Consider the following 18,181-nt stretch of genomic DNA (forward strand, 5'->3'; position numbering starts at 1 on the left):
AAAGCACCAGAACCACCTCTGTTTAAGTGCTCTCCACTGAAAAGCTGCAAGTTTTTCAAAGCTTTCATTTTAAATAAATGCTTCATGTTAAGCTCTTTGAGGGTAGTAATTTCTGTTATCTCTGGTATTAATTGGCACTGTAGCTCTAGAAGTTGCTTTTTGTTTTAGGAAGAAATTGCGTTACTGCAAGCAACACATCTTTCCCTTGACTACACAAAATCCCGCAGCCTGTCTTTCTGAAGCTTTTTATTCACACTGATCTCGGAGGGCAAGCATTGTGCATTTTCAGGTTTGAAGAACCCAGGGAGCTCTCTAGGAAAGAGAGCATACAGGGAGAGGTACAGCGGAACTTAGGCCATTTAGGGCAAGAACTGGAGCCTCTTTCATGTGTGAACCTCCAACTACCTCGTCAGAGAACAGAGCTCGGCTTACTGTTCTTTTACAGCACAGCCAGAGGAGCCACACAGCAAATCTACAACGTCTAAAGACAAGTTCTTAGCTGCACCTGTTCATGGAGGTGCTTCCTACCCCTACCTTGTCCCAGGAAAGCTTGGGAGAGGCAGATGATGAAAAAGTGGTGTTATTTCTCTTAGCATCATTATCAGAAATAGGAAACCTTTTTTCACTATGTGTAAATATTAAAAAAGAACATTAGAAAAGAGCCACATTTTTAATTTTTTTAGAAGAAAACAACAGAATGAAATACATCTTCATTCCATAAATTAGCAGCAAACCCTTCCATCACTCTAGGTGGTAAAAGGTTTACAGCACAAGAAGTAATATATACTGTAAACACCGTCTGATCATCTGTAAGCCTCTTCCTTACTGAGTCTATACAGTCTTTACCTCTTCACCTGCTTACATATTCTAGTGAACGAGAGTGGGAAGAGGCAATAACTTCTCCAAAAGCCAATTTTTGATTTTCTGTAGTGGGGTAATTGCTTTGTCTGCAAATGCTGATTTCACTGGCTTTTTTATTTATTTTAGAGGGAAACCTGAGCATTGACAGTCTTTGCTCTGTGCCAAACTACATCCTTCACTTAAAAAGTATAAAAAGAAAAATGCATTAACTGCCACCACTATTTTTTTTTGTTTTTCTTATTGTCATGGCTTTGGCAGTTAAAGACAGTTGGCCTACAGGTCACTGCAATCACTTGACTACATTTCTGGTTTGTGGCTCTTTACTCAAAGGGCTATGCAAGGTGTGTCATGTATCCCAGCACTGGATGGATTAATCTGAGTGATTTGGAAAAGAAGGATGCACAGTGTGTGTGAAAAAATCTCCTTGCCTCATATTTCCTTCTTGGCAACTGTTCACTTGTACGTGCATGATCCATTCTCATTCAGTGTTTTGGCTACAGAGTTTATTAAGCGGTGGTAGTGTGGAGACCAAAACAGAAGGAAAACTCCTCATTTGACATACGCTGTTGACTGGGGAAACAAGGAAGAGGTTTTTTTTTTCTCCTTCCCCAGTTTTAACATCCAAGAAAATTTCCCTCTCTCTTCTCTTCATTTGTGTCCAGAGAGGGCATCACCTGTTGAATAGACTCCATTGTTAATCCTACAGTCTTCAGTCCTCATAGAGTCTATTAATTCCTCCTCTGAATCCTCCTCCTCTTCCTCCTCTGGGGCTGACAGGCTGGATGTGGGGCCTTTACATATTTTTAAGTGGCGAGTGAGGTGATATTTGGTTAGATAAGCCTTGGAGCATTTTTCACAGACGTAGTCCCTCTTTCCTTCATGTGAATTGAGATGCTTCTTCAGGTGATTTGTCCTCAGAAACAGCTTGTCACACTTGGGGCACTTGATCTGCCGTTCTCTGCAAGACATGATAAAGTTACAGTTTGCTGCTGCTGCAAGGCAGCCGATACTGTCTTAAATAGTGGGGTGGTGGTGACAAGAAGGGTGACAGGGTCAGTCTTACTCCTAAATCTTACTTTTAATATACTTGAAGGAGAAGCAGACCAGAAATAACAGCACTACTGCAGCACTAAAGTGTAAGTACTGCTCAGTTTTCTCTCACACAGTACAAATACGAAGCCCCTCTTCTCTGCTCCCCTCCTCCAACATCACTGGCAAAAGTCACGCTTTTTGGATTAGCTGCTAGCTTGCAACCAACCGTTTTTCTTTCCTGATGATAAATTGAAGAAGAAAGAATCCTACAAGGGTTTTGTTTGTTTATTTTTTGAGTAAGACCAAACTCTGTTTAAACTAACTCCATGTTTTGGCAAGGGCAGAGATGTTGCCACGGTGGAAAGGTTGGTCTCCTTCCTCCCCACCTTGCATAAAGGGGGGGGGGGGGGGGGGGGGGGGGGGGGGGGGGAGAACAAAAAAGAAAACAAAGCTGCTAAGTGTTAACAACCCTCAGTCTGTAAATGCTCAGCAGAGGCTTACCAGACTGCAACAGTCAAATTCTGTAGATGACTCTGCAAAACACCTCCCAGCAATAGTGTTCCTGGCTCTGGCCGTAAGAACAAGCAACAAAGCAAGTCTGTCTGTCTGCCTCTCTCTTGCCCATGCTAGCTGCACTATGCTGTCTCCTAGGCAGCATGACAGAAGTGGCAGTCAATTCCAAGTGAGTACAAGAACCAGATGCTGAAAATGAAGTAAGCAGAAGGACTAGCTTTGGGCAAGCAGCCTTTAAGGGAGGACCTTGGATTAGGAGTAACTAAACAGGATGGAGAGATTCCCACAGCAAAAGGAAAGATCTGGCGTGGCAGAGAGCCGAGGGGCTGGGAGAGACCTGTAGATAACTGGAGGAGGACCTGGGGGTGGGGATCTGCCCTGACTGTGGGCATCTCCCTGCAGGAGGAGCAAGAGACCAAGTGCATGAATGAGACTGGGGGGAGATAAGAGCTGGGAACGGCTGCACCCCACCCCCTGGTGCAAACAGAGAGGGAGACTTCGCTAACAAGCTACTCTGTGAGAATAGCATTGAGGAGTTTATGATTTTTCGTGGTCATGTTGGGACATGAAAACAGTTCTCAGCAGAGAACTAAATGTAAATCAGCTAACCCTCTCTCTCTTTAAAATGATAAACACTCCAGAATGCCATTTCACAAGACAAGGTGAATTTGGACGCCTGGAATTTACTGTGTCATTAAAATACTGCAAAAAAGAATAGGACAACTTCCGCTAATAACAAGGAATTTGCCCGGATTGACTTCTCTGTCATTTTAGAGGTTGAACCTATACTCCCTAGGCCAAACTATTTGCAAACCGGAGATTCTCTCTTGGGCTGTTCAGCTTCATTATTTACTGCACTGGCCAGGCCAACACATCCTGTGAGATCACTTACTGCGTGTGAGTGAGTACATGCTGCTTGAGGTCCTGCCTCCGCATGAATAGCTTTTCACAGTAATCGCACTTCAGATTCTTCTCCCCCGTGTGGATGACCATGTGCGATTCCAGGTGAGCCTTCTGAGTGAACGATTTGTCACAGAGGGTACAGCGATAATTCTTCTGACCTAGGATTAAATACGTACACCCACAAATTGACAGTCAGTGTCCCAAGAAATACAGTAAGCAAACAAGCCTGACCACTTACGAAAAACAAGATTTTTACCCTGAAGAAAGGCAGATTATTTGTGAACAGGACCTGTTCCTCCTGCAGTTCCTTCAGACTCAGCATAAAGGCCTACCAAGTTACAGTCTAGATTTAGCTATGCAAAAAACAGGCATCATCTGACTTCATTTCATCATTCCCAAAGCTTTTCATCCCCCACCCCATGCCCCCAAGCCAAAAAACCCACTTCATGCTTCTGTTTTGAACCACTGAGCCCTTGGTGCGATGCACGGTTCTGCACTTTGTCCTTCTAAAGACCACTGATTCCTCTTCCTCCAGTGCTTGTGGTCAGTCAGCCTTTCCTGTAAGATAAGACTTTCTGCTTCTTGTCTACACCAACTGTACCTCCGTGTTCTGCATATCAAAACATCACCAGTAGACTTGTAAATTTTCCAGCAAAGAGATTCAGGCAAACACTTAACAAGACTAGGCTTATCCAAGGTGAATTCTTGAGTAAAAAATAATGGTAGCCTCCTTTTTAATGGTAGCCATCTAGTTACTCTACATTAGTGCATCCCCATCTCCACTGATTTCCCACAGGAACTGTATCTGATGCCTTACTGGAACCCAACCACATTTGATGCGCTGCATTGCCTTTGTCTAGAAAAACAAGTTCTCTTATCTAACAAACACACAGGTACAAAGCTCACTGGCTCTTTGTAACTTCTATGTTTTATCCCATTTTCCCACTTATCTGTAGTTCTTCCATTATTCTTTGCCAGAAATAGTTCAAAACCCCTGCACGCCACTGAATTCAGACTAAGTCTGAATACCACTCGAATCCCTATCCCACTGAGTATTCTGTGGTCATGTATACCACATTTGTACTTGATCAGTTTATTAGAACTCCTCACTACTGAGCCCACAGCTTCCTATGCTTGACTCAAGTGCACTGAACTCACAGTTTTATTCCCTTTCCAGCTTTGTGATTTACATTCAGTGATTCCCAATAGCTATTTCAACCTTACTGAAAAAAACCGAGGCAAAAATATCCACACTGTCTATTGCTGGCCTGTATTTGACCTTCACCCTCTCCCCTATCTTCACTCTGTGTTAAATCCATGCCTTTTCGTATTTCCTCTCTTCTTACAAAGCTGAAAAATGTTTCACTATTTTGTCTTCCCCCTTTTAGCACTCATTCACTGATCTGCTGGCAATTCTCCCTTTATCCCCAAAGCCTCTAGTGATACCCAAATGCCCACAGAAGTCAACAGCACGTTGATTTAAGTTTTGATGAGTGACCGAGCTGAGTCTTATCCACATCAGTCTGACCCCACAGTCACCAATTTCAGTCCTGTGCCATTTCCTTAAGATGAAAAACAATTCGAGTAGGAAAGAGGGGAAAGATGTCAGCCCCATATTTAAGTGGACAACTGTCCACATTACAAGCTCTCAAACCCAGTTGGCTTTTTCTCATGAGCAGAAAGGAACCCTTGTTTTATCATAGCTGCCAGCACTGGATCTGCTATGTGGGAACAAAGGGTTTCTGTCTCCCAGACGAAGGCTGACACTTCTTCCCAACTGTAATCAACTTCAAATTATCAAATGCTTTTAGACATGGCACAATCAGCCAGAACACAGGTCTACATACTGTTCTATAAGCACGCATGCCACTGAATCCAGCATGGTCCTATTCCACGCCAACCAGTGCTCTCTCAGGCAGTGCCCAGGCATTAGTTGGGGTCAGCATGGACTAGAGATCATTCCTAGACAGTCAGGATGCTGCCATTCTTAGAAAGGTAGGTCGAGGGAGGTGATTCTGCCCCTCTACTCTGCTCTGCTGAGACCCCACCTGGAGTACTGCGTTCAGCTCTGGAGCCCTCAGCACAAGAAAGACATGGACCTGTTGGAGCGGGTCCAGAAGAGGGCCACGAAAATGATCAGGGGGCTGGAACACCTCTCCTGTGAAGAAAGGCTGAGAGAGTTGGGGTTGTTCAGCCTAGAGAAGAGAAGGCTTCGGGGAGACCTTATTGCGGCCTATCAGTACTTACAGGGCACTTGTAAGAAAGACGGAGAGAGACTTTTTGCCAAGGCCTGTAGTGACAGGACAAGAAACAACAGTTTTAAACTGAGAGAGGATAGATTTAGATCGGACATAAAGAAGAATTTTTTTTACAATGAGGGTGGTGAGACACTGGAACAGGTTGCCCAGAGAAGTTGTGGATGCCCCACCATTGGAAGTGTTCAAGGTCAGGTTGGATGGAGCTTTGAGTGACCTGATCTAGTGAAAGATGTCCCTGCCCACGGCAGGGGGGTTGAACTAGGTGATTTTTAGAGGTCCCTTCCAACCCAAAACACTCTATGATTCTGTCTCTTAAGAGCTTAGATTTATGGACACAAGCTATGCCCTGCCAGCTGGCCAAGGGATGAGAAAGAACAGGTCCCGCCCCAATGTGCATCTCTATAAAGTCCCCAACCCTTACCTGTGTGTATCTTGAGGTGTGTCCGTAAGTTGCTAGGATCACTGAAAGCTTTGCTACAGAAATCGCACTTGTGCGGCTTCATGCCCATGTGCCCCATGAAGTGGACGTGGAGTTTGGAAGGGGAGATGAAAGCCTGGGGGCACATGGAGCACTTCCACTTCCTTTCCTTGCCGTGGCCTGGCCCATGGCTGCTGCTGTGCCCCTGGCTGGGGAGGTGGCTGTGAATATGGCTGCTCAAATGGGCCTTGAAGTCCGCATAGGAAGCGCATTCCTTTCCGCAGTGGCAGATGTGCACGTCCGGATGTTCGGGGACACCTTTGGGCACAAAAGCATCACTTGATGAGGCACAGCAAGGCCTAACAGAGCGTGAGCGTGATCCACGTTAACACTGTCTGTGGTAGCAAAGCCAGCTGCAGAGATTTTCACCCCCGTTCCTTTCAGCTCCGGTGCTTGCTTTTCAGCTCTTTTAGGCAGGCCATTTCAAATGTTTTGGGGGGCCAAACTTTGGAATGGTTTTGAGCACAGCTCCACCAAACCTAAATTATCACAACCAAAGGTGGGGGAGGATAGGACCATCTTCAGCTAGCAAAACTCCCTTAGCACCAGATGGATGAACAGAAGAAAAACAACCCTTTTTCTTTGAAACTGTGATCTTTTACTCCTGATCAGTGGACTTAGATAGTGAAATGTTTCTTTTAAATGATGGTAATCCTGTAATCATGAAATGTAAAAAGAAACTATGACGTGCACCACTAGGAACTGAGAAGGAACATAATGCACTCCAAAGTCACAGTGCCCAGAGATGGCACTAAAAGGGAATTTAAGCTCAGTACTGCCTGCAAAGCCAACAAAGATGAGCGCTTACTTACCAAGCTGTCGTGCATAGTCCCGACTGTAATAAAAGAGAAGCTCGTGTTCAGGTGGGATGTCCCGAGAGGTGCAAAAGTAAATTTTTCCATCGTGAGGGTAAGCTACCAGATTCTGCTCTTCCCGGTTCCTATAGCAATAACGAGAGTTATGAAAAAAAGCCCTCCAGAAATAATGACTTTCTGAGAGAGGAAAAAAAAGAAGGAAATTCCTATAAATAGGTAATGAGAGAACCTCAGTGCTTGTCAGCACATTACAAAAACTTCCATGTCTGTCACTTCTGTCCTTCTTTATTAAAGGAAAGTAAAGGAAAACTGGACCTTGAGAGCCAATCTGCTCCACCAAATGATACATTTTTCACACCACTGCGATATCTTGCTGAGAAAGTTATTAATAGACATTGGAGTGGGCTGAAAGAAGAGAGTTTATGATCTCTTAAGAAACTACAAAAACATATATATTTTTCACATTAAGCCCCTTAAGAAATAGAGAACACATGAGGGAGAAATAAATATCAGTAAAGTCTTAAAGCACAATTATCTTCGAAAATAACTCTTGAAAAGCATTTCCAAGATGTGATAATTCATCTTCTGAAGCTGTATCTTGCATATGTTTGTTCCCAGTATCCGAAACCAGCAAAAGCTCTGCCCCACTGCAGTGGGAGGTCAACTTCTTGACTCCTGCATATGGGAGCAATGAAATGAATTGCAGGGGAAACCTACTTTGTGTCACAGAGCAATAGGAAAGGTTCGGCCTTCTCAGTGGACCACGTATGGAGCAATACTGAAGCCAGTCTGGACAGTTTTCACTGCAGGCTCCAGAAAGACTGAAAAGGACAGCTCTTGCAAGCTGTAAGAGCTTGGAACTTGGCAAAAGAACCCAGGGACACTTTGCTAATAAAGTATAAAATCAAAACGACAATCAACATCATCTTCACAGATGTATCCAAAAGGAATGGGACAGAGGCAAGGCAGTAACAAGCTAATACACAGTAAGCTAATACAAAAAGAACCTGGTTTAAAGCTTTAGAACAAGGGAAACAAAGTATGTGGGCAGGTTTGGGGCTGTTTTACTACAGCATGCGTACTGGTTCCCCTGTAACATTCTCCACTGGGTGCTCTGTTTCATTCTCCCCACCAGTCCAAGATGCCTAAATAACTCCTGAAGGTCCCTTTGTCCCGAGCTCATTACCCATCTGGGCAGTCAGTGCAGCAGTGCACATTCTCCAGCACAGCCTCCTATAAGCCTGCAGCTCAGACTCCAAGCTACTTAGCACACTACAGGTGGTTCTCACCTGGCTTTGCGTACAAACATCATCCAGTTACATTCATTTTCATCAGTTGTAATGATGCAGAACTCCAGGACACCATTGTGATAGATCTACCAGGAAAAACAAATGCAATCTTAGGACAAAACACAGCAACAAACGCAGTGAAAGCCAACTTCTTTCTTTAAGAGAGGATGTGTTTACCTCAAACAAGCCAGGAGGTCTCCATTGCCAAGACCACAGCCCTGTTCTTACTCCTTACTTTCCCCTTCACACAGGAATCTCGACCTCTCTGCTACCCAGGAGGCTAGAAAAACTGTTTATCAGCATCTTTCCCACACACCACCTTTAGCTCCCAGCAGAAATGCATTTGGCTGCTTTTCTTACAAGCCAAGTCTTGTAAATAATAATATCTGGGCAAACAGTACATGTTTTATTTATATGGATCAATTTTACTTTCTGAACATGAAATGATGTGAAAAAGAAAGCTTTAAAGCAGCTTTCCTAAACCAAATCATCACCTGGGGGAACTTTCAATAAACAGTAATACAAAACAAACAAGTGCTGCCTAGTAATTCATATACAATCTCTGCTGCAACTCCACACAAATACGGGAAACCACATACAGCCCTTCAAAAGAAAAGGCATTAAAGAAGTTCGTTGTACGTCAGGATTGATATCCAGCATATTACATGGTATAGAGCTCTGCTATGCTGATATTAAGTATCAAACAATCAAACTGCATTAATTTTGATTTTTGGGAAGGATGATAACATTAAAGCTGCTGTGTCATGCAATGGCTTTCACCAGAGAAAGGCATGCCTGCAGACTCTGTGAGCCATAACATCCACTGACCTTCCAGATGTGACTAGCTGCTTTGTCTGTCCAGTCAGCCACCTCCAGAGAATGGCTCTGCTGCCCAATCAAAGGTCCAAAACAAGTCCTTACAGGAATGGTTTCTCGTGTCCACACACCTATCAGTAGAAGACCAACATCTGCAGAATTCAATTATTTAAACAACTAATCATGCATAACAAAGAGGTGGGAGGTTTATGAGATAATGCTCCAGGGGTAATATCTAGGCAAAAGATCATCAAAGCTTCTACTTCACATGTAAAACACACCTAAGGCAGAGACAAGAACCACCACCACCACATGACACTATTGGGAGCCGCTTTGTTTTAATTACAGATATTTATTTTGTTTGTCAAAAGCAAGTAATTTACTTTTTAGTAAGCTATAAAACTAAGATCCTAGCCACTTGTACCAATTAAAGTTTTCGTGGCACTTTCTGCAGAAGCAGAAAATACTAGTTTCAGTAACTACATTTCGCCTACCTAATCCCCAGGAATTTCCAGAATTGTTGCTGGGCATTGTTAAGCAGCTTCTGCATTTCTCCCCAGAGGCAGCTGTATTTCTGTCATGGGCAGAGGGATTTCTGCCTGTATCTCATTTATTATTAAACATTTATATATATATAGGTCTACATGAATACACTGAATAGCTTTTAGGAATAAACTGGAAACTAGTGCAGCTTGAAAAGAACAGATGTAATCTACTCTCAACAAGCAGCATCGCTAACAAGCCAATAATCACATTCTTCTCTAGCCTTCAGGTCCTTAGGGTATTGCACTGAACTCTTCGATTTCCAGGTGACAATGGCGTGACATACAGTAACAAGGTCCACATCCAATGACAAGGTCACAGTCTACATGCCAAATGTAAATGGGAGGGGGGGGCGGGGAAAAAAGAGGCACTCGTGATCAATTCTCCAATAAGAGTATCCAGAAGATACATATCCACAGGTAGCAAACCAAGCTGATGAACAAGCAGACAGAAATCTCCTCCATTATTTCTAATTGTTATCTTCCCCCAAACTGCAATTGCTGTAACATTTCCTTATCAAAGCTGTGCCTGGGCTGTTTAGCACACAATGAAAATAAACACCATACCTTGCTTGTGCTTGACCTTATCAAGTGTTTCAGTAACGCTCTGTGGCAGCACCCCTAGAGTCTAGCTGAAGCCTAAGCAGTAACCAGAGAACAAGAAGCTCTTGCACAACGTAAGTCAGGGTGATTACAGAAGAGGGAACCACCTCTCTATTGCAGTGTTTCTTTCCCACGTTATATTCCCTACGGTTTTTGATTTCAGGCAATGAGTGTATTTTAAACTGCTGCATAGAAATATATAGTAATCTGATTCTTACCCGCTTCAGCTCCCATGATAGACTGCCGGAGGGCAAGCTGTTTAGGGAGAGAAAGCCTGGCTCGGCTCTCTATCGGGGTGTCAGGGACAAAGGTGACGGGCCCGTGATCTGGGCAGTCCGATGGATATGCCTTGTCACACAGTGTGCACCCTGCAAAGAGGGGAAGGGACAACAGGGATTAAAAAGAGGCAACAGCCCCCACGGTGCAATCAGCTCCCTACCAATATGTTTCAGCTCAGCTCCTGGCAAAGGCTGCTTCTATCTGGTTTAACCCCTCCGCTTTACTAGCTTTTACTCAGAAGAATACGAACCATACAGTCAGATTGGCACCAACATACACGTCACTGTTCCTATCCAATTCAGACCAAATATGAGGATCTCCACCTGCCTTCCTGATGGTAACTTAATCGTTTAGACTCTAGACTACCCCTACGGGGGCAATCTATCAATGGGACAGAGTCCACTCTTCATCAAAACTACTGCAAAACTGATGGTAGTCTCCCCAGAGCTGGCAGTAATGCTGATGATGGAAGAGCCATTTTCTCTCTGATCACAAGTGAAATGACCTTTCTTGGCAGAAAAATCCAAGCCATACCAAACCAAACACTTTCTAACTGGTTATTTTTTTGGAATTTACCAGGAACACAAGAGTCTTCTTGCATGTAGAACCTCAAGGATATTCATGCAAAGGAACAGTAAGGTCTTCTTTCTAAAATTTTTCTAATTTGAACCCACAAATCCCCCTACCTCCATTTAAATTCAGACAATGTGCAAATCTTCATGGCAGCAAAAACCTGACCTCACTGCTGCTTTTGAAGGACCTACTGCAATAAACTCATACAGTACACCTCTATGGGATGCCACTGAATGGAACAAAAACAAAAGTCCAAGAAGAATCAGTAGCATCGCTTTCCCAATCTGTCATTCAGCATAAGTACTGCTGAAAAATAAACCACTGAAAGTCTTCAGTCTAATAAATTCAGGAAAAAGTACAGCATAAAATGTTCTCATCTAGAAAAATGACATCATTTTAATTTTCTATGAATGGAGCAACCAACACCTACTCAGCAACCACCCTCCTGATAAATCATTCTTCTGAAGAAAGATGCTCAGCTAATTAAGCAGAATCTCCACAAAGACCTTCTTTGGCCTCTTGATGGCCCAACTCCAGTATAAAAGACCTATCACAGAAGTAGTCTTCAGCAGGCATAAACAGAAGAGATTTTTGGGACACTCCTTTCATACGTCAGGGTACCAGAATCTGACCCCGTACAAAATACAGTTTAAGCAACTACACAATTACAGATAGGAAGGTACTCCGAAAATTACTAGGTAGAGCCTACAGAAGAATTGCTTCATGTGCACAGATGACATGTAGGAGTACAGCAACGACAACAACCAGACCTGAGTAATGAGAAACACTATTTAGAACAGTTGTTTTTAAGCATTGCCTAGCACACCACCACGGGTCTGCAGACTAGCCCCAAGGAGAGGTGAAGAAAAACAAGTTCTAGGCACGTGACACTACCACTTGGAAAGGTTTAAGGATTCATACATTTTTAAGAAGTTGAGAAAAAAAATCCTACATTCTACAGAAAGCAAAATACACCATTTCCTTTCCATTTCTGTTCTTGCCAAATAATAAAAAAAATCCCTAAAAACCAAAACCAAATCACAGTGATTACTTCTCTGATTTGGGTACCCAGGACTGTAAGCAAAGATGATCAAAAAAAGGGCTACTTAAAAGTTTCACAAACATTTAGGACTGTAGCAAAGGCACACTTTTTTCTTCCCACTTAGGAACAGTGTAAGAAGTTTTCTGAAAAAGGCCCTGATTCGTGCCTTCTCAGTGAGGAAAAACCACCAAGAGGCTCTAAAACAACTTCTCCTCCTTGCTGTCACCTGTCTGGACACAAATTCATGTTTTATTCAGGAGAAGTTTAAAAACAACAACAAAAAGTTAAAATTTAAACCTTCCCAAGTCAAAGATCTATTTTGCAAATCACATGAAAGCGCTAGGCATGCAATAACCATTATAACATCCTACCAATGGGAAACATCACCTGGGAAACAGCTTAGGACTATTTTAAGTATAGTGACAATAAGCTGGCACATCAAATCTCACTTAGGTGAATAAGAGAAGCGATTTCACCACGAGCATGTTAGATATCACAGTATTTTGATCATTATTTGTTCAACATGCAACAGATGCTTGTAAGAACTTCTGAGTGCATCAACTGTAAAACTCTTCCTCTAGGAGTTGTAAATTCATCCTAGTTCTACACCCACCTGATTTTAAGTTATATTTTATCCCACAGAATAAAAGTTTCAATTCAAATGTCTGACTAGACACTTTGCACTAAACTGCACCTCTGCCACTGCTAACCAAGGCAGTATTTCTTTCCGTTTCTTAAAAAAATGTTCTGCAGGCAAAGCTTGTCACAAGGCTCTGGCAGTTGTAGGACCAGATTGTGTGCAAGAGCAGCACTCAGCAATGCTACCACAACTAATAAAACTGAATATAAAAGCTGGCCTTACGCTTCAGTGGCAGGAAGCCAGACATGCTGCGGGTGGAAGTTCAAACCTCTGTCCTAGCAAACGAGAACTTCACAGTTCTCAAACACCACTCCTTGAACGATGACAGGATTGAGAGAGTGTAATGTCCAGTGCTTCTCTCTTCCTAGGAGATCAACTAACCTCTGGACTGAAGTCCTTTGATGAGAATAATTAGAAATATTAAAAACTTCCCTCCCTCTCTGCTCTTTTTCCCAGCAGGTCCTGTTGAGAACAACATTTTCAGGATGATTGTTCATGGTTTAATAAAAATTTTGCAAAATCACATAACGTCATACTCAACAACTATACCCACTCAATGAAATGTATGGCTTGTGGTGGTGTTTGTTGTTTTTCTTTTTTAACGGAGCAAGAAGAGTAATTTGTGATGTGACTTTAAAAAACAAAAGTCTCATTGCAAAGGATAATATCAGCATATCCACAAAAGGCAAGAGGTTGATAAAGAACTCAGCTGCCAACCTCAAGGCAACATGGGAGATGGATACAAAGAGAACAACGCTAAAACATCCTATTATGTCTACTTCCAACTAGCATTGTTTCAGCAAGGTTAATCTGCCACTGCAGATGTTCCAACTTTCGTGGACTTGTTAAACAACTAAGTTTCTTTCCCTAGAAATCTGTAAGACTAGCAACAAGAGTCCTGTCATCCCACCAGACAACAGCTACATAACAAACCCTACCCCAAGAAGGCAGGAAATGCCCACTCACATATGGTAAACAAGGTTGCCATGTTCTCCTTGTTCGAATTGGAGTCTTCCATTTGCAGAGAGGATGGTACAAAGGCAAGATTGTCTGCAGACACATCCACGTGACTTGGCCCCATGGCTACTTCCTGATTTATGGAAGACACCGCCACCGGCTCGAGGCTGAGGCCCACTTCGTGCAAGGCTACCGAGTCCAGGGAAGCTAGGTTGTGTGAGGTAGAGAGCGCCACACTCACGGAGTTGGTGCTCATGGCCACAGTATGAATGGAGTCATTTAGTGTGCTGTCCGATATTCCTGTCACCCGCCCGGCGATGTGGTCGGGCTCCATGACGACAGGGAGTTCCAAAGTGCTACCGTGAATGGGAATGACACCGCCGTGTCCCACAGCGTCTGACGTCAAGTTACTCCCCACCGTGTCTACGGCTAAAGGTTCGTGGCTCCGGGAGCCATTCGGGATCTGTGAATGATCCCCGGCTACGTCATCCATCGTAAGCTCCTCTGTCATCCCATCTGTAGAGATGGGGCTGGTTACTCTCGAAACGCTCTCCATAGTGATTGTAGTATCCAGCGCGACCTCATGGCTGTCACTAGGATGTAGATTTTGAGCACCATGCGTGTTCACTGTGCGGGAGTCCATGGAGACAATCCCTGGTTCCAGCCCCACGGTTCCACTGGGCTGGTAGGGATCTAGGGCTGAGGGATTGCTGGAGACTGACAATGCCGGATTGCTATCAACATTTATAGCGTTGGGATGGATGTACTGAGGTGGAGGTCTGTCAGCCAAGTAAGATAAGATACCTGATAGAATGAGAGGGGGAAAGAGAAGAGAATGAGATGACATCAGATTTCAAATCTTGAACAAAAATACTCCATCATCGCAGCATGGTACATTAAAACCTAGATCCTTCAAGACATGCTCTTTACATTATGTCCAATTAAAAAACACTAATTCTAAAACATGGCTCACAAACACATGCCAGCCCAACACTCTTGTCAAAGTATCATTTGACAACAAATACAGAGCTTCCATCCAACAGAGCAAGTCTCTAGTTATTTGGCAAACTATGAACAGCCAAGTTTCTGGCAGCATCTAACCTAGGCTCCTCAGTACAGAGACTGAATCAGAAAGAGGTTCTTCACATTTTAGGCATAATTTTTCATTCTCAAGAAATAGCTCACAAAGGATGAAGGACTGCTAATGGAATCCAATGTTTGATAATCCCTCATTCATGTTTGCTAGGAGAAGTAGAAACAGTTCTCCAGGATATACCATTCTTGCTTTGGTATTTTAGTTTTAACAATGACTACTTCCTTCCTCTAAGACTAAGTGACACAACTGTCCATCTCGGAGATCATCAACTGCAATTCTGAAGTACCAAGATAAGGTCTCTCAAAGGTATCGTGAATCATCTGCTCTCTTTCCTTAGATGAAATGTATGTTGTTTCTCCTAAAACAATAGCCCAGTTAAATTTAAATCAGAAACCCTAACATCTTTTCTGGTAGTTCTGGAAAGATCCTCAATGTCAAACAACCTTGGAACTTAACATACAAACACCCACTAACCTGTATTTACATACTACCGGCTTCTCTTACTGGACAAAGCTAAAAAAAAAAAATCTTTGGAGGCAATACATCAGCACATTCAAGTAAACAGTACTTCCAGCAGAGACAGAGACAGATTTTGCAAGATCTGAGTCAGCATGTTTCTTTTTGGCCTTGAACCCTATAAGCTATTTGTTCTGTAAAAGTTCTCCATTCAAACATGTCTGTTATTACAAGCATGCAAGCATGGATACTCTTTCTGCAGCATAACCCCATTAAAAATGGCTAAGCCAAGAAATGGACAGTTTAATTTAATCAGCTGCATCAAATATTTCTGCATGCTATGCTGCCCCGTGGCTTGAACAAGGAGGATCCTTGAAGGCAGTAAGATGACTGACGGAAGAGTCCTATGAAACATCAGGCTAAACATCAAGCAGGCTAGAAAGAAAAAATACATTTCTGCATAAATTATTCCAGCTCAGAAGAATAGCAAATACCTTCAGTCCTCAAATGCACTGTCTACTCCTCTACTCTTTGCCCACAAAATGGACAGGCATGTAATGCAGCAGGAAAGGTTACTCCTAAGCAGCTGGCAAGTTCAGCCACTAGTCATCAGGTAGCTGACAAGATCTGGGCTGCTGTATTTCTTTTCCTAACCTAGGCTGAACCAATAACACTCACTGGGTGACCCTGAAGAAGTTTATCTACCCCCTTCCACCCTGTCAATCTTAGCTACAAAACAAAACAAGGACTACATTTAAAGCTTGAATTTCTGTGTCTTCATATAATAACATGTAAAATTCTACATTTATACTCTAAAACACTTGCAAGAGAGGAATGAAGATAGAAATCAGTATGTTAGGCCTTTGGAAACCAACCTTGAACAAAAATGAAGAAAACCTATGCCATGGGCTAAAGGGGTGGGAAAGAGCCCAAACTCAGCTGATGGCTTGCTCTTTCTGAGCTTTGAGCTGCTGTACCCTACCATCACACACATATCAAGTACTGCTTCAAACTACAGGAGAAGAAAAAGCAGTTTTCGAACTAAAACGATTTGAGATAGAAACCAGGCATGCTTTGTTTTCTGTTAATCTTAAAAACAAAGCAGCAGGAGGAGTGACTAGAGATTCAGTTCAAGTAGAAAATACCCTGCAATTCTCTTCATATACATATGTAGAAACAGAGACCTGAAAATAAAGGTGTGTAAATGACACAACAGACCCCAGACAAACTCCAGGAATTTACAGCTCTGCAAAATAGTCGGTCTTGCCTGCTTCAGGACAGGAAGAGGTGGTTCTTAAAACAATTTCTCTCTCTGTTCCCATCCATCAGCACCAGACCACTTACCAGGTAGAATGTGTCTGAAATAGCTGCTCTCCAGGTGAGGGTATGGTGGTGGAGGTAGGGTGTAGTTTCTTTCTGGTATACCACACATCACTCCTCGATCCCCAATACCCATTGGGAGCATCAGAGACAGAGCAGAGGGCAAGGAACTCAAGGAGGGGCCCAAGTTTGGAATTGCAACAGGCAAGCCTGCAAAAGAAAATGTCCATTTAAATTCAATGGAACTACTTGAGCTTATGAACATACAAGCCAACAAAGAGGTTACTAATTCTTCAGGAGCTCCCTATGGAAGTACAGTATGGTACCGTCAAAGTAAGGTGGCAAGCTTCAAAGAATCAGTTATCACAGCACTGAGAGGCATGCCTGAACGTGGCTAGATTTTTTTTGGATACATTACATAGGGCCCGCTTCTACTTTACAACTGTAATGGACTTTCATCTGTGTAGCCCCCTGAAAAAAAGAGCTAGGAACACAGTTTTGCTTTACAGGTGAAAAATCATTATTTTCACCTGAGTGAAGATGCACATAGATGGAGACAGATTTGCAGCTACAGTTCGTATTTCAAAGGATTCTGCTACCACCCAACCACAGTGCAAACCACCCCATTAGAACAAAATGAGACTCCCATTAAGACATAAGCCTGGTAAGCACACATCCCTTTTGCTTTGCCCACATAAGCAATGGTTTATGGTCTAACCTTCCTCAATTCTACATCACCTCATTACCTGCTAAAGACATGACTCGCTGTCAGAGCAAGCACTGCTATCCAGTTACAAACATTCCCATGACAGTAAAACACACAGCATGAGCTGCAATACCCTTTGTGGGAGCTTTCCCCATTACCTGGTGCTGGTATGGCGTTGTGAGTGGGTGACGTTGCCAACCCCAAGTGACTCCCAGAGACCGGCAGGGCATTGCTCACAGAGGATGAGGTCAGCTGGTCCATCCCTACAGGACTCAAGTTCATTTCATTCATTCTGGGGAGCAGGGAACAGAGAAGGGAGGGGAAAAAGAAAGAGAAACAGAAGCAAGAGCATTCCTGATTACTGACTGTACTGTGGTGAGGAAGGGCTGAGCAAACAAACTCAAAATCAGATATTGACATGTAAAAACTCTGCCTTAGAAAGCTCAGCATAAAGCACATCAACCACTCGCACTGTGATCACATCATGATCAATACATATTGATCATATTACATAGCAATAACCAGGATTAAAAAGCTAGTTCAAAAAGACAAATCGGACCATAGCTTTTTCCTTGCCATCCAGAAAATAAAGCCTCACTCCTTGTAGTCAAAGCCACTGTGATTAAAGTATTGTGAATACAGATCGATTTGCAAGCTGAATGTCACAATTACTCGGACAACGGCATCTTTTTATATTTCATGACTTCTGGACACCACATTCATATTCAAAAACCAAAGTCAGGGGAGAGGAGCGGGAAAGATCACTTAAAACTGTTAATGGACACAAAACGCCTAATTCATCACCAGTTCGAACCAGGCCAATAGTGACAAGAGTCACCTCTGCAGAATAGCCATTGTATAGTTTTAACAGGCTGCCTCAGTCTGATTCTGCAGACATGGCACATGCTCCTATCACATTAAAAACTGGCACCTTGGATGACATGTTGTTTCAGAGCGATCAACCAGTGGCTCTGGAGTTGCCTGCACCTCTCAAGCTACTCA

The 18,181-nt window shown here is 43.1% G+C and overlaps 1 protein-coding gene across 2 annotated transcripts; it reads right to left on the reverse strand.

Annotated features, from left to right (window-relative positions):
• Window positions 1-274: 274 nt before the first annotated feature.
• On the reverse strand, window positions 275-17,478 carry PRDM4 (PR/SET domain 4). Of its 2 annotated transcripts, XM_009277004.2 has the most exons (10): window positions 17,338-17,470; window positions 16,498-16,683; window positions 13,611-14,405; window positions 10,329-10,478; window positions 8,978-9,096; window positions 8,150-8,235; window positions 6,858-6,985; window positions 5,989-6,303; window positions 3,299-3,467; window positions 275-1,819 (listed from the first exon to the last, which is right to left on the reverse strand). In XM_009277004.2, the coding sequence occupies exons 1-10, from the start codon at window positions 17,468-17,470 to the stop codon at window positions 1,510-1,512; spliced, it is 2,391 nt and encodes a 796-aa protein (XP_009275279.1). In that variant the 3' UTR covers window positions 275-1,509. The 2 variants fall into 2 exon arrangements, with proteins under 2 accessions (XP_009275279.1, XP_009275280.2); XM_009277005.2 differs by lacking the exon at window positions 10,329-10,478 and having other exon boundaries at window positions 1,256-1,819; window positions 17,338-17,478.
• Window positions 17,479-18,181: the final 703 nt, after the last annotated feature.

The sequence above is a fragment of the Aptenodytes forsteri genome, unplaced genomic scaffold (assembly GCF_000699145.1).
Source record: "Aptenodytes forsteri isolate BGI_AS27 unplaced genomic scaffold, ASM69914v1 Scaffold482, whole genome shotgun sequence".
NCBI classification, from domain to species: domain Eukaryota; kingdom Metazoa; phylum Chordata; class Aves; order Sphenisciformes; family Spheniscidae; genus Aptenodytes; species Aptenodytes forsteri.